At 37.9% G+C, this 17,011-nt stretch overlaps 1 protein-coding gene across 6 annotated transcripts in view; it reads right to left on the reverse strand.

Moving 5' to 3' along the window:
• ARID4A (AT-rich interaction domain 4A) overlaps positions 1–17,011 on the reverse strand; it is a 62,998-nt gene that overhangs the window by 23,682 nt on the left and 22,305 nt on the right. For all 6 annotated transcript variants that reach the window (XM_077819560.1, XM_077819557.1, XM_077819559.1 and 3 more), the window contains exons 9-11: positions 16,717–16,796; positions 14,137–14,210; positions 11,840–12,006 (exon numbers count right to left, since the gene is read on the reverse strand). In XM_077819560.1, coding sequence (XP_077675686.1) covers positions 11,840–12,006; positions 14,137–14,210; positions 16,717–16,796 — 321 coding nt within the window. The remainder of the gene's footprint in view (positions 1–11,839; positions 12,007–14,136; positions 14,211–16,716; positions 16,797–17,011) is intronic.

A 17,011-nucleotide genomic window follows, 5' to 3' on the forward strand; every position in this document is an offset into this window, starting at 1 on the left:
CATCTGCACAAAAAAGCCAAGCTAGAATTGTTCACCCATATAAAGATATGATATCCAGAAAATAAACCAATCAGAAAGGGCTAGCCACACAAATGAACAAAAGTTTAAATAAGATGAGGAGGACTAACTTGGTTCCCCTCCGAAGGTTCAAAACCCCATAAACTGGAATCTCAATTGGGGAAAAAGAAAATACAGAGCAGTGGGATTCTCAATTCATTAGGGGAAAAAGAGACTAAGAAGTAAGACATGGCCTGCACTAATATATTATGTGATGTCATACAGTAAAATCTAATACTGAATGTGTTATTTACAAGACCACAGCAGTTAACATGAATTCTAGCTTTCCCCAGTAGTAAAACTATAGTCAAGGGTGCAAAATGGTTTCCACTGTAACAGCCCCTATAGCTTCAGATGTTCATACATTTCTTGGGGAGGAGGGGAAGGAAATCCCTTGGGGAATGAAACTTTCCATGCTTGGTCTCAGCTCAAAGAGGTCATCTCTGGAAACATCTCAGGAGTCACTTATATAATTCAGAACAGCAGAATGTATGTTATCTATCCTGTTTTCTTTTTACCTCTACTATTCTTACACTGCGACCACAGATAAATACACCTAAACTTTGAGTTGGATAGTCCACAATGTGGAGTAAAGCCTTTGCTATGTTCAAAGGGAAAATGTTAAAATAAATAAAAGTTAAGAGAAAAAAATCACTTTTGAGCATGTTCAGTGGTATTCTGAGATTTTAGCAGAGCCTAATGAGGTCTTGCTCCCTGCAACGTCTTATGTATGCCACATTCTAGTCTTAAGGATTGCTGGTGAGGCTGTCTGTACAAAAGTGCCTGTCACCAAGGAAAGATGTATAGAAAAAAGTCAAAAATGAAGCTGCACTACTGTATCATTAGTAGAAAAATCACAAGCAGTTTTGAGAGGAAGGGGGAAGCAATAAAAAGGTCACTGATCTCAGTTTTAGTTTGGTCTGCATTCAGCAAATTCTAAGCTTTCATTTTAATAAAATTACATTCCTAATTTTCTGTTGTGAAAATAGAGCCATTGCAAGCTAAACTGATACACCACTGCCTTGTTAACTGAAAAAACAGCCTCCTGTGAAGTACTGGTATTAGTTCACCCCTTCTTCATCCTGCTGGCTTCAATGAGCTGTAATGTCCAGAGCCCAGTGAGGGCCATTTAAATACTGACATTATTCTGCAGAGAGAATTTGTGTTTCTTCTCTTCTGATTTTTCTTTGAAAAGAAACAAGAAAATTAAATGCCAACCCACAAAATTATATAACGTTATAGTGGCCATTTTGCTCATCCTGTATATTCTAAGGTGTACATTTAACAGAAATATAAGTAAGCTATGAAATTAACAATAGACTCACACAGACAATGTTGCATATTTATTATTGCATAGGAACCTTAGCTTTTATATTTCCTGCTTTTAAAAAAATTAAACTGTGCAATCTTAACATTGCAATTAATAGATCTCACCATTTACTGTAAAAGGTTTTTATACCTATGGATAAAAAGCACTATAAATGCTAGATATCTACAGATGTTCAAAATTCAGAAGCACTTCCACCTTGAACTGTTTACTCTTGTGAACATGTCCCCAAAACTAAAACAATGAAACTGTAGGTTAGAAATAGCTCTTCCATGAGCAGAGACTTAAATAATAACAGTCTCTCAGTATCTTCTCCTGAAGTTAAACAAAAGGCAAAGATGAAAAACTGTACATCCCAAGGGAACAGGAGAAGGAAGACAAGTAAGTGACTATCCATGGGGAGCGTGGAAAACAGAAGGAAGAGTTAGGACAGTCGATGCACCAAATTGGCCAATCACTGGATAGCAGACCAGGTGAAACAGACTCACGAGTTGATTCTGGAGAGCATTTCACATTAGGCTATCTATATGCTATCCTTACCCCCTCTCTGTGTATCTTGGGTGCAAGTGGTTCCCAGGACATCACCTGCTGTTCTGAAACAGGGTTTCATTTCAATTATCAACTGCCCTCCAGGCTTCACGAACTTAATGTCCCTAAGGGAATGTCCTTGCTCCTGAGAGATGAGGAGGGATGAATTATTATTTCTGTCATGATCGCCTCAACCAATTGGGGCCCCATTTTGCTAGATGTTACACATTGAGAGAGACAGTCCTTCCCTGAAAAGCTTACAGTATGAATAGACAAAACAAAGGAAGCTTTATTATTCCTGTTTTACAGATGAATATAGGCACAGAGGCTCAGATCCACAAAGGTACACAGGCACACAAGTCCCAGCTTCAGGCTGCACTGCAATCCACAGAACTCCCGCCGAACCCTGTTAGGGCCTAAACTCACCCAAGCACCTATATTTTCAGAGTAAATGTCCCGCGTCCCAGATGGTTTCTGCCTCGAGGCACACACACTGCAGCCTCATTCTAGGTGTCGAGGCATCCAGAGTTTTATACAAACCAGGGGAAGATCAGCATTTGCCCTCCTAACAAGGGCCCAGTCCAGTAGATGTGCTTAAGAGACCACTTACCAGATAAGGTCTCATTCAAAATCTGACAGGAGGTGGTGGTGATGGTGGCGGCAATACTCCACCTTATAACTTTTAGCACAGTGGTTAGAGCACTCATTTGGCACATGAGGGTATACCTACACTGCAATAAAAAACCCAGGGTATGATCACAGCTGGCCTAGGCTTGCAGGGCTTGGGCTGCAGGGCTCTAAAACTGCACTGTAGATGTTCAGGCTCGGGCTGGAATTTGAGATATGAGACCTCATGAAGGGGATGGGTCTCAGAGCCCAGACTGAGCCTGAAGTCTACATTGCTGTTTTTAGTCCCACAGCCTGAGCCCAAGTCAGCTGACCCTGGCTCTCAGACTCTGTGCCACAGGTTTTTTATTGCAGTGTAGACATACCCTGAGACCCCCAAGTTCTCTTCCCCTGCCACTCGGGAAGAAGGGAGACCCCTATTTGAATCCTACCTCTCAGGAAAGTATTCTAGCCATTTAGCTCTGGGATATTCCAGCTGTTCTCAAACTGTGGGTCGGGACCCCCTTTGAACGTGGTCACCAGGACTGGCTTAGACTTCTGGGGCCCGAGGGCTTCAGCACTGGTCGGAGGGGCTCAAGTTACAAGCCCCCTGCCAGGGGCTGAAGCTCTTGAGCTTCAGCTTTGGCCCCCCCACCCAGGACAGTGGGGCTCAGGGGGGCTCAGGCTTTGGTCCTCCCTCCTGGGGTTGTGAAGTAATTTTTGTTGTCAGAAGGGGACTGTGGTACAATGAAATTTGAGAACCCCTGGGATATTCTACTGTGGGGCGCTCTTAGTCTCTCCTGTTGGCTGTTCCACTGTGTATAAATAATAAGAGTCACTGGGTCAGAGAGAGAGTTTGAGTGACTCTATAGTTCAGTGGTCATAGCTCCCACATGGGATGTGGGAGACCGAAGGCCCAGTACCCTGCTCCAATGACTAATTATTTATACAGGGTGCAAAAGCTTTAAACAGGAAAAATTGAGGGAGCCCCTCTTCAGAATATCCGACATCTCAGTGGTTAGAGCACTCTCCCAAGAGAGAGGATTTGAACAGGGTCTCCCACATCCCGAGTGAGTGCTCTAATCACTGAACTAAAGATGATAAGGTGGGCATCACCACTGCCACCTCCTCCTGCTATTTTGGGTGGAGTTAGGCAGACACCTAACTTATTCTCACAAGAAACAACTTCGGCACTTACGCTGCCTGACTCCTGGAGAAGGTTCCCAACTGTGGATCACAAGCAGAGAGAGACACCTCCCTGCAGCCTCGAGTTAGGTGCCTACCTTCCTGAGAGGGGCAGGAAGCAAGACATACTCCTTTAGTTGGCATCTCCCCTGGGCTAGTTTAGGTATGTCCCCGCGTAGAATGCTGGCTTTTGTGGATCACATTCTAAAGCCCATTCACTGTATAGGGAGTCTAGGCACCTAACTCGGGCTTCGTGGATCACAGTGTTGTTCCTGTGATTTCCTAGGCACCTTATGGATCTAGGCCAGAGAGGCCATGGTGACTTGGCCAAAGTCACAAAGGGAGCCTGTGGCAGAGCCAAGAACTGAACCCAGACCTCAAGTCTTACTCCAGTGCCTTAACCAGAAGGCATCCTTCCCCAGAATGTTATGGTCACCTCCTTTCTTCTGAATGGTATAGAGATCCTTTGGCTGAATAGCAGGTATTTGGCTTCTCTCCCCGTATTCCTCCTGCTGCAGCCTCCAGGATAAAGAAGAACTGAAGGAACCTGAATGAACATTGCAGCATCTCAGAAATGCCATTGCCACCACCTGCCACCACTGAGGAGAGTGATATTTCTGTTGGTAGGTAGCCTGAACACTGCACTTCTAAGCAGGGCATTTGTGCCACTCGCTGTGGTAGATAGCAGGAATGCTGCATACCAAGCAGCAATCCCATCTCTTCTCAAGTCCAAATATTTTCACTGGAAGGCTTCAGAATTTCATATATAAAATTTGTGAAAATAATTTTCTGTGAAAATTTCCAGTTCCACAGTAGTTTAGTTTCTCATTTACATCCTTTTTCCACAAAGAGGCTCTAATCAAGGGTGAATGAGGCCTAATGATTTAGTTCAAAGAAGAGGCCAAACCTGTTCACAAGTGGCCACTTAAATTAATTTACAGAGTTCAGAACTGAAATATTTATTGCTCACTCGTTACATATAATCAAATGCAACACAGGGAGTTTTTATTTTAATTAAATATTTCTGTTAGTAAAGATGGTTTTAATTCAGAATACTTCTATTCTGCTTGGTCAGAGTGCTCTTAGTTGTAGCAAGAGCCCAAAAAATGTTGTGAGGGTTTAAGTTGAAAAAAAAATCTGGTCAAATTACTAAATTTTTTTTCCATCATGACAGTTAGATATAATTTGCAGTTATTCAAAACAAACAATACTTACATGATTTCTCTGTAAACTATACACCCCTACCCCACTGTGTCTCAGAGTACCTTTCTTAATCCCTGTATTGCTAATAATCATGTATGTGTTTTATTTAACCCGACAGTGTAGGAGCTCGCAAAGCAAACAATCACTATGAGCCTGATCCAATGCCCACAGAAGTCTACAGCCAACTCCCACAGATTTTAGTGTGCCCTGCTTCATGCCCCATATGTTCAGCAATAGTTGTGTCAGCCTTGAACACTTCTATGGATTCAAATGAGAAAGGAAACATAGCCCTGACATCCTGGCCTATTGCCTACTCTTCAAACCAGAAGTTACAGCTCTTGTAACTGTAACCAACTCAGTTGGTCTTAACCCGTAGAACTGACAGACCAAAAAAACCCAACCCAAAACAAAGAAGCCCACTGGTTTGCTGTCCAAAATGAAGAAAAATTTCAGACATTAATATCTTTGAGAGCATGGACAGTTTAATATAAAAAGAGTAGCAGTGCTCAGACTACAGAATCTTTAATTCAGGATCGATATCAAAATCCTTCAAAATTTTGGCTATTTCAAGTTGTTACAATATATAGACTACAGTATTGTAGATTAAGATACATAAATATCTTTTTCCTCAGTAAAAAGAAAAAGCAGTACTTGTGGCACCTTAGAGACTAACAAATTTATTTGAGCATAAGCTTTCATGAGCTACAGCTCACTTCATCAGATGCCTGCATCCGATGAAGTGAGCTTTGGCTCACGAAAGCTCATGCTCAAATAAATTTGTTAGTCTCTAAGGTGCCACAAGTACTCCTTTTCTTTTTGCGAATACAGACTAACATGGCTGCTACTCTGAAACTTTTTCTTTAGTGTTATTGCTTGACCAACCACACTATGAACTTCCTGAAGGGAAAATAGAACCAATCTAGGAGGCAGAACAATATGATATGGTAACCAAGGCTCAGAAGAATGTGAATACAGTAAGATCAAAACAAGTCCACAAGTTATTGTAATTGAATTATTCTAGAGTTGTTTAGAGACTAAATTAAATTAGTAAATTTAAATTTACATGTAAATTTGTCAACCACAGATTTGCTTTCTGATATTGGATTTGATGAAGTAAAGACAATTTAAACGATTAAAATTACTGCAACAACTTGCAATTTGACACCAACTGAAGACAACAGTTGTTTTAAGTTTTTAGTTCTACTCATATTGCAAAGTTCCTTTATAAGAGGGGCTCTCCCTGTAAAAACTCATAACATGATGGGCAAATGAAAAGGTAGAGAGAAGCATGATCTGGTGCTCTACACAGAAGAATGGGAACCAAGAACCCTACAGGTTTGACAATTTGCTACATACCTTCAATCTTTTAACGTCTCTCTGCCTCATCTTATCTGTACAATGGGGATAATATAGGTAACTCAGAAGGGTATTATAAGACTACAACGTTCATATAGAACTTTGAAAATGAAAACTGTAAATAAAATGTCTAATTTTACAACAGGGTGCACTATAAACCACAAACTCAAACAGTAATCAGAAATCTTGGACAAATGAGTTAATTTAGATTAGTGAATTTGTCACTTTTAAATATATATTGTGTGGTATTACATTTATCATGGCTACTTACCCTGCTATGTAAATCCATGTATCTTAAGGAAGCTGTTTTCAAAACTATTCAGCGAGAACTGTGATATTCTTGTATGCAATTTTTAGAGTCAGATTTTATATGCTACCTTAAAACACATGCACTTGACACCAGAGATGGACTGCTTCAGATAACATTTTTATCTTCCCTCTGAAAATCATTTACACATTAGAGAAGTCTGGGAATAGTGGCAATTTGGAAGCAGCATTAGAAGTCGCTAGTCATGTACAAGAATCCCAAATCTCTATTTTTAAAATGTAATTCATGGGTTTCAAATATTTCCACCTCCCCTCCCCTCATCCCCCACCCAATGTAAATTCAATGCTGGTGAAAGGTCCAGGAATGAAAATCCTTAGGACTGAAATCCTCTACTTATCCACAGAGCAGGTATAGCAGAGAAAGCTTTCTTGCACTGCTGGTGGGCAGTGACGTGACTCAGTGCTAACTGGATGACACCTCCTCTATAGGCTAAAAAGTAGTCCAGCCATCATGCCCATTCAGTCACTGGTTTGTCTGCTCAGAGTGCCAACAAGGGTGCCAACTGTGGTGATATTTATGATGCAAATACCTGTCCATTGGGAAATAGACTTTGACCAAACAACTAATTTCACACAGGAAAATGATGAACACTTCATCCGTTTTTTATATATATCTGCAAATCTGGAAGTATCATATGAAACTTTCTAGGTAGCAACTTTTCTATTTTAATTACACTTTATCTCTTATAGTATATTGTTGCCTTTCTGAGAAACAGAGATCTGAAGGGTGTTGGGAAAAGTGCATGCTACACCACGCTCCTGATTCAGCATTTAGGAATTTGACTTCATTAGAACGTGTCTTATTTTGAAAAAAACTCCTCAGAGTCATTGTTTAAATGGACCATCTTTCCCCCCAGTTGAAGATTTCAATAGAGTAAATTCACGTGACAAGAAATCTATAATTTGACCTAAAAATATATGCCCCTGTTACAAGGAGTTTGACGAGGTGCTTGCCACTGCCCCAAGAACAGAGCCCACCCTCTGCCACCACATCCTCCTGGAACTTGCAGTTCTTATTTTCAAACAGCAGGAAGCGAGTTAGGCACCAAAATTTCATTTTCAAATGGAAAACAACTTACTTCTGATCTCATATGAGACAGACACCTTTAAAGGATGGCCAGCATGGTGACCTGTTCCCCCCATTTCTCCCATGAGGTGAACTGGCCAGCTTCTGCAATATCTCCCATTAGGAAGACTCTCCATGAAAAAGATGCAGGTCTGCTAGCCAATCCCTCTTGAGTGGGAAACACTGAGGGAGCGATCTAGCTAGCACTGTTTTTATGTTCTTAACTCTTCATGCTTCTAAACATTTAAAAGGATGAAAAATCCAAAGGGATAATAAAACAAAAACACTACCTCCTCAGGGGCAATAGCAGTTAAATTCAGTCACGGTACACTGTCCAAACCTGAACATTGAGGGCCTTATACACCATTCCTCCCTTCCCACAACGCCCCACCCTCCAAAGCACTTGCCCTTTGATCCAATCATCATTTAATATTATGTCTTACTGTAACTCTCCGAATCCTACACATAAAATCAAATGCATACGTTCGACGTATAGGAATTCCTTTTGTTGCTTCTGACTCAACAAAAGGAATATATATATATATTTTAACGAAATGCATGAACAGGGCTTGATTTGTCCACAGGAAGAATGTCCAAACAGACTCAAAAGATCAAACTGCAACCTGCAGGCACTCTCCCCTTTAAACACAGGACAAGGAAAAAGTTAATCATTGGACATTTTTATTTACTGGTAAACAACTAGCCATTACCATCTTCCTTGACAGAAGAGTATAAGTACAAGAAATAATATGGTTGTACATATTTTTGATTTTTAATAAGACATGCATATTAGAGACAGACCTTTAGCTTCTGGAATGTTTTCAAAGCAGACAATGATATAGAAGAGTTTCAAATTTATACCTTCAGTTCCAATTTATCCTCAGAATGGCTGCTACATCCGAATATGTATCTAGCACACTCGTACTTCAGATTTTTAAATTTACAAATTGAATACAAAAGGTTATAGCCAACAGACCAGTGGTTATATTCAAACCAACCACTCACTTCCAAATGGGAAAAATTACCTTATTCAACCAAAAGGAAAAGCAAAAATAATAGTAACAAAAAGTCAGTTTCATTACTTAAATAAGCATCCAACTGTAAGTTGAAAGCAATACAATAACTTAGGGCTGCTATGCAGTATTTTGAAATTACTGCAAAAAAAGTCTCATAAATTTAATCTTTTGAGAAACTCATTCTGCAACATGATACATGTTAATGTTCTTCTAAAATTTAATACAGATGTCAATGCCAAAGCTATCTCCAGATCTTCCTCCTGCACTGCCAACTGTAAAGAATTCCACACTCATAAAGTTATCTCCAACAGGAGAGATAATCATCTGGGTACCACCATGTTGATCCCATACTCTCAGATCCTGAAAAGACTATGCAGCAACACCACAATACCTTGGTGCTTATCCTAAATTACTCCGTTGTACTGCACCACTACCAAATCAATCACAAAAAAACCAAACCAAACCAAAAAAAACCTACAGTGTGTCAAAGCAAAATTATGGATCCTAATCCAGCTGTGAGAACATACTAGGTTCTACAATCACAAGCAACTACATTAGGTTCTATAATCACAAGCAACTGTTCTGACTCCATAATAATACCATCCTTTGGATTTGACTGACAATATGCTGGGTATGTACTAAATATATATTTGCAGAGTTAAGGGGACTCCATGTCATTTATCTGAGAAAGGCCTTCCATGCCTGTTGGCAGCTAGGCCATTACTGCACCACCATGGTAAATTTTAAAAAAATAGAACAGAGTGACTCAGAGTCCCAAAACAGAAGATACATTGAAGGATATTCTGACAGAAGAAGGAATGAGGTTATTTTGACCTTGATTAAAATTTGAGTGATTCAATATTTATAATCATACATAGCCAAGGCAACAGTCTTTTATTCATTGGCTGCCTTAGGTCTGCATCCCAGATTAGTGACGTTTTGAAGAAAACCCTTAAAGAAAAAAAAAAAAATCACAATTCCTAAATTCTCTCTTTAGCAGAAATATTGAGCTTTGCCCACAATTAAATATTTAAGATTAGACTATTATAACAGAATAATCAAGATTTTGACTTCATGGTCGAGAATGACAGCTCTGCTCAGATAATCTAAAAAAAAAAAAAAAAATATCTATGCTCCACTAGATAGCTTTATGATCCCTTTATCTTTACATCCCTACTTGTCACCTGGAAACAATGGATACTACAGCTTTTCCTACTGACATATCTACATCTCTGGAATGCTTTACCTCCCTTTCCTTGATCAACAGATTATTTTCTTAGAATCAGAAATGAAAACCCCATTTGTTTTATAGGAATGCTGTTTTGTTTTTAAACAAAGCTACCCCTCCCCCTTCTTTGTTTGAAGCATACTGCACTTTTAGACAACATCCATTGTAAAATGACACAAAAAATTATACCAGAAGCCGATAAAGCCATCTTTTTTCTTTAAAAACAAAAAAACCCAAAACTGACCGGGAGTATGCAATTTTAACAAACGTTAGTACAGATCAACGCAGACTGCAACAGTTCACACCCTGCAAAATGTGGCCTATTCAATTCTTATCACTACATACAGAGGAAAAAAACCAGTGGGATTTCATATTCTATGCACATTCATCCTCACATTTATCTAACCATATCAATATTTTCATATGGAAAACTACTCCATTTTTCAGAACACTATTACTAAGGCACAACATTAATGTCTAAAAATAGGTTTTTATTTTATTGTTTTAAACAAGGAAACATTTACCCTTGGCTACATGCTATACCACATTGTTCGCAAATCAGAAACCTTGAACTCCAAGTCAAATCCACATTCTTAATAATGAAAAATGTTAACGTTTCAGATTAAAACACAAACTCCTTACCTATGAGCTGCATTTTCTCTCAACTGAAAAATGGTTATATTTCCCTTCTACCTAATCTGCCCAGTGCCTGGACATATTTCATCCTGACTTCCAAATATTTGCTTTCTTTCTCTCTCACTGCACGACATCCGCAGTTATATAGCATTACTTACATTCTCTTCCATATAAAAATCAGACATTACATGAAAGGAAAAGAAAGAGACAGTCCATTTCAAAGCATCTGGCAAGCCTCACTGGCAGGCTGCCAAGCCTCTGCTAAATCTTCCTCTCTTTCCTGAGCATGCTCACTTGAAACCAACAGAATGTTACTATGGCAACACTGTAGGCAGCCTGCCTCCAAGTATGAACAGCCATTCTGTTTTCAGTGTGACAAAACCACATACTACAGGGGAAGTGAAAGGGAAACGATATTTGACCCTCTTTAAAAACAGAAAGTTTACTTTCCTTTTCTATATAATGAATCTCCTAGTTCCATGTATGGTACACAAACTTACAAAGAAATATTTTGTTTGCAAGTAAATCTAATTCTGTAAGATTTAAAACCAGATAAAAATTAAAGGAAATTCCATAAATTCATTTTTGATGACATAAGGACAGATGATGCTTTACTTTATGGAAACTGAGTAACTGGATCATTTTATCAATACTTCTGTGACACAGACACTTGTATTGAATTTAAGGCATATATTAAACAGACACTAACATTACCATTCCATAACTTAAAACATTTTAATATTTAAAGAAAGCTTTACTGAAATATTGTCTACAAAGATAATTAGCGTAAGATTCTGAGGTTCTTAGATAGCTAACAAATAAGTTATAACAGGGCACAATCCATCCACCTACCACTTTCCTCTACTATGCCGATATTTTTATTTTGGCATTTTAGTACCTTCTCTGACGGGAAGTATTCTTCATTCAAGAGGATCTTGGATTTTAGAAACATGTTATACTTTAAATCAGCACTAGGTTATTATTCAGACATGTATCAAATTTTAATTTTTATTTCCTTTCTCTATCTGCATATTTCTTACCCAGACCCTCTCCAACAATGTTTTCTGATTTATTTCTGAGATTTGTCTCAGATTTATGCATTGGATAATGGCAGACTATCTGCAGTTGCACACAGATACCACTAAAGAGAGTTGTGAAGGGAGGATAAACAGGTCTGAAAACTCAAAAGTGAGTAAGCCAAGTTTGAGATCACAAATCTGGTAACTAAAATGTCCTTGGACATTTAAATTCTGTATCTGCCATTTCTAACTGCATAATTGTTTCTAATATAAAAAGAGACTTACCACTACTTCTTCCTCCTTTTCTTCCACTTTGTCTTCCTCTTCATCACTCTCTGCAGCAGCTCCATCTTCCTCATCACTGCTGGAGGACTCCAGAATTTCACTCATATCCATTTTCCAGTTATCAGGAACAGCTTTTGTGTTTAAGAAAGTGCTTGCTTCCTGTAACCCTACAGAGGAAAATGTCTAGTGTTCAAGGTACTAAGACTCAAAATGATGTAAATTACAAAATATTCCTCATTTTTCTTCTTTTTTCAAATTATAATGAAAGTGGGGAGGAAAATTCAGAGGTGAATTGTCAATAGGTGGTGAAAAGTTAATTAAAAATTTAAATACTATCATTTATCCCCACACAAAAACTTAACTCCATCCTAAGGTTGCAAGCACATCTTCACAGTATGAGCAGATTTTAGTTTTCAAGAGTGTTAGATTAAAAACCCAAATACTGGAAATCCATGGAATTCAGAGTTAACTTAGGTGCTATTTGACAAGTACGATGTTATCTTAGGCAGGCACCTTGAGGGCAGAGTTATCATCTTCACCTTACATCCAATTTTATCAGAAACAAGCATCACAAAACATTGGTTGAAATACTTGCTTCATACATACATGTCTCTTATGCCAAGCGTGATGATTTCTCACCACATTATCATTTGCTCTTTTAATACAGTATTAGTGCTCTAATTTCATGATCAAGGCATATGTGCCTTGTATGAGAGGCTTTGAGTGAGCTCAGCACTTTGTAGGATAAGACATTTAATGGTAAGGAATGAATGACTGCCTTCAGTTTGCCCATTTGCCTATAATTCTTCAGTATGGATCATGTATGACTGTAGGGTTTTAAAATAAATTGTTATGGGTGACAATATAATAGAAGTTTCTTTATTCCCCTCAGAGCATCCCCAGGGGGTTGAGTTAAGGCAATATGACTGTATTTCTCAAGCAAGGCAATCTTCCCTATGAACATATTTGGTTTCTAGGGTTTGGATTTTTTGTTTCAAACTCTAATGTTATTAAGGCAATACACATCTAAACCCACTGATAGGTATCCACACTGTAATTTTAGTGGTTTTGTATGGATATTGCTTTTTTTTTTTTTAAACTATTCCCAATATGGGGCTGGGGAGCAGAGTGGAGATTCCCCCATACCCTCCCAACTCCCTGAGACTCACTAACGTATACCTTCCTCACGCTCATTAATGTTCACTTAATACAGCCAGCCTCCTGCAGATCTTTGGGATGGTGGAATAGGGCTTCACCTGGGTACCTGCATCAGTGGCCCAGTAAGTCTTTTTGGACTCAAGCTTGTGAACCTGTGAGGCACAGGAATTTGGCAGGGAGCAGGAGAGGCTGATTTTTGGTTGGGGAGTGTGGAAGAAGCAGAGGAAAGATGGTCCAATGATTAGCGGTGCTAGGCTGGGATTCTAGAGACTCAAGCTGTTTCCAGCTCCACCACAGACTTCCTGTGTAATCCTGGGCATGTCACTTAGTCTCTCTGTGCCTCAGTTCCCCGACTGTAAAATGGGGATAACTGTCCTTGCTCACACAGGTGTTCGTAAGGATAAATACATTAAAGACTGTAAGGCACTTGGATACTACAGTAACGGGGGCCATACAAGTACCTAAAATAGATAGGGGTGGGAACACCAAGGACCTGCTCAGTGTTGTTGTAGAAGGTTTGGGGAGCACTAATACCTCCCTGGCTTCTGTAACTGATGAACCTCCTGTGGTTTGCAGAAGACTCTTTGTGGACAAGCCCTCGCTTGGCAAGCCCTCCTGTGACATACAAGTCCTTCCCTACCCTTCCCTACTTTTGGAGGTAAAATTCTCTTTCCATTAAGAAGCCTCCATAAGGAAAACAATAACAAAGGAGACTTTTTGAATTCTAGTGAAAAGCTCTGTTTTTAGAGTGCCATAATTCAGGAATCCTGTGTATAAAGGTACTTCAAACTCAGTAGAATATTTCTACCTCAAGTCCACGCATATCCTACCAATTTGGAGGCCAATATAACTTGGGTGGATTTTAGAGAGGGAACTCCCCTCCCCAAATAAATCAGACTTATAATGGAAGCTTGGTTACCATCTTAAGTATGAAGCAATAGCTGCCAATGCTTCTTAGCAAAGCACTGTTAAAATGCTAAGTCGTAGCATACAGTATATAGCAGTATTATTAGCATTCACTGTAACCTCCAATGGTAAACTGAAAGCAGTTAAGTCTGGTCACATCCCAGCAGAAGGTTCAATATTGCATTACACAACTGATTTGTTTTTGAAACCAGAGAAGACTTATTCTAATATACCTTTTTTAGCAGACAGATCAGATTTTGATAGGTTTACATCTAGTTCTTTGATGTCCTTTCTTGCTATTGAATAACTGAAAGAGAGGAAAGTATTTAATAAAATATAATAAAATAGGAATAAGTCAAGTAGTACTCCATTTATGAAAAAAGTGGTTTCTCAAAATTCAAGACCCTTCATTCACTTTCAACAATAAGGTCCTTTATAATTATACATAAAGCATCAGCGGACATATGTACTAACACAATATATACTAGCAATAACATAGAAACTCCCAATCTTCATTCCCAAAATCATCAAAAGTGCCTTTTTAATTAAAAATGATAATTTAATCTGTTATAGTTACAGAGCTGTTATATTTTTAAAGATAAAAATATTTAAAATATTCTTAATTTTTTCTTTTAAAACCCACAACATACAATCAAGGAAATTAAAACTTCGGCCAGATAGTTTGCCATTACTCTCAATCACGCAAACAGTTAACGTCTGTAGCACCAATATACAGTAGAAACAAAGTTTTATCTCTACATTTCCTTGCTTTTGTCCATGTTAGTTAGATGTCATGTTAAGAAGTGGTGGGATGACAAAGGAAGACATGTTAGCATGTGGTGTGATAGAGGATATGGCTGAGCACTTTGGAGGGAGAGGACTTGTAGAGCAATTCATTTGGGGTAATTAATGCAAGGAAGAACAAGAACTGGATGTCAGTTTACAATATAAACTTTTACTATATTTCATAATATTTTAAGGAAAAGCTGCACATTTACTTTTTAAATACAAATTTTAGGGCATGCTACAGAGATCTGATCACTCAAAGCAATTTCAAGACCAGTTTATAGAAAATCCAATATAAAAATAGTCCCTCCAGATAGATCAATGAAAATGAATCCTTGATTTTATAATATGTAACCAGCAGAAAAGGAATGGGGTGAGAAAAGATGGAAGTCATTCTTTACAAAGTAGCTACTGCATGTATAAAGTAATATATCCCATATCAATATTACGGTTTACAAAAACAACTACTATCAAAAGGAAACAATCTATATATTGACAAGTAAATGTGTGCCCTGTTTTTAAACTGTATTTTTGCTAACACAAAACAAGGTATGTAAAGCAAATACAATTTTTTAAGTTTCAAAAGTGCTCTCATGCTAACACATATGGAATCTTTTACGTTTGGAACAAGATGTATTCCAAATATTGAGTTAAATTTGGTTGCTATAATAGGAATGTAGGCCAACCTACAATTGTAATATTTCAAGTGAGTTATTATAATAGGATTTTTCTTCTTTCAGTTCATTCTCAGTAACTGTAGCAAAACCCCAATAGAGTTAAAGGAACTGGTGGCCACCACTTTCTCAAGCTAAAGAAAATTAGGGGGGGGAAGGGGGCGAGACAGTCCTTTTTAAGAAAAAGTAAATAGAAAAACTGTCCAGTAGGCACTGGTAATAAGACATATTCAATGTTATTTATAGTGATAATTCACAACAAAATATGCTTCAAGTAGGCTATTGATGCATGCCTTGGCCACATAATAAGGCCAAAAGGAACAGTGCATCAGTAGCCTACTAATTCACACTCTATTGAGAATTACTGCTGCTATAACCATAGCTCATTTCTTTTTTAAAAACAGGCATGTTTTGTACAAAAACAATGTTGAGGTTTATGCACTATGAGAAGCAGTTACTAAATGGTATACGAAAAATAATAGGAAATGGTTAAAACGCTATAATTGTTTTGAATATATTTTTTAATAAAGTTCTCTTATTTTTAAGATTCTCTGGAGTAACTAGACCCTCTTTCTCTCACTCGATATCCTAGATGCCCAGGTGCCACTTCAGTAGCAGTTTGTAACCCAGTAGACACTTTCAATTCACCTTCTCTTAATAAATGCTGAGTTTGTTAGTTAAAGGCTACAAATTGCTACTGAAAGAGCAGTTTAAAAACATTGTTGCAACAAACATGCACAAAAATGTACCACACTGGCAGACCTTAAGTGAGGAACATCAGGACCCAAGTTACATAAAAAGCTTTTACAAAAACTTAAGACCTCTAAAAATGATTTTTCTATTTCAGTGGAAAGTTTAAAGAAGTCTATCAAAAAACCCCAACAAATTCCAACGCAATGTTGCAACCCAAATGAAGGACTATACTAATGTATGAAAAACCCAAAAGGAGAAATTAATTGGAAAGTGTCTGTAAACTAAAAAGTGAGAAAAACAGAAGTAAAATGCTTGACTAACAAAAATAAAATTTAAAAAAATTATTTAACTTTAATCATCTAAGATGATTTAGAAACATTGGTAAGCCCCCCACTGTCCTCCACCAAATATGTTAACTCAATTGAGCATCTTAAGCATGAAATAGTTAGAAAATTTTATTGTGTTTTTTCTTGAGTTGTAAGTCGCTTGCCTTTTTTCATTTTAAGTTGCAAGAAAATAATAAGTCATTGGTTATAAATTTTAACTAACCAGAATCCTGTACTTAAGTTTTGTATAGAAAGATCTTAATGTACAATTTAATAATGTCCACAAAGAAATTTTTCAATACAACACTATTATTAAGAGTATTCTATTACTCACAATTTGGAATCTGCAAAAGATCGAACTAAACACTGGTCCTTTTTCACTGTGATGTCATCGTTACAGCTGGGAGATATTACCTGAAGTTTCAAATAAAACACATTGCTCTCAAGAGTTGCTATTCTTCTTGCTAAAAAAAGTAAGACTGTATAAATGCTTTCTACTTTCTTTTACTGTTATTTCCAATTTCAGAAAAGGCAACAGCAATTAGGTTTTTGTATACTCCTATTTATGTTGTAAAGTCTGGCAATGAACAACTTCTTCATAAATACTTGACTAAAATTAAGAAGCTGCC

This window comes from Eretmochelys imbricata, chromosome 6 (assembly GCF_965152235.1).
Source record: "Eretmochelys imbricata isolate rEreImb1 chromosome 6, rEreImb1.hap1, whole genome shotgun sequence".
NCBI classification, from domain to species: Eukaryota; Metazoa; Chordata; order Testudines; family Cheloniidae; genus Eretmochelys; species Eretmochelys imbricata.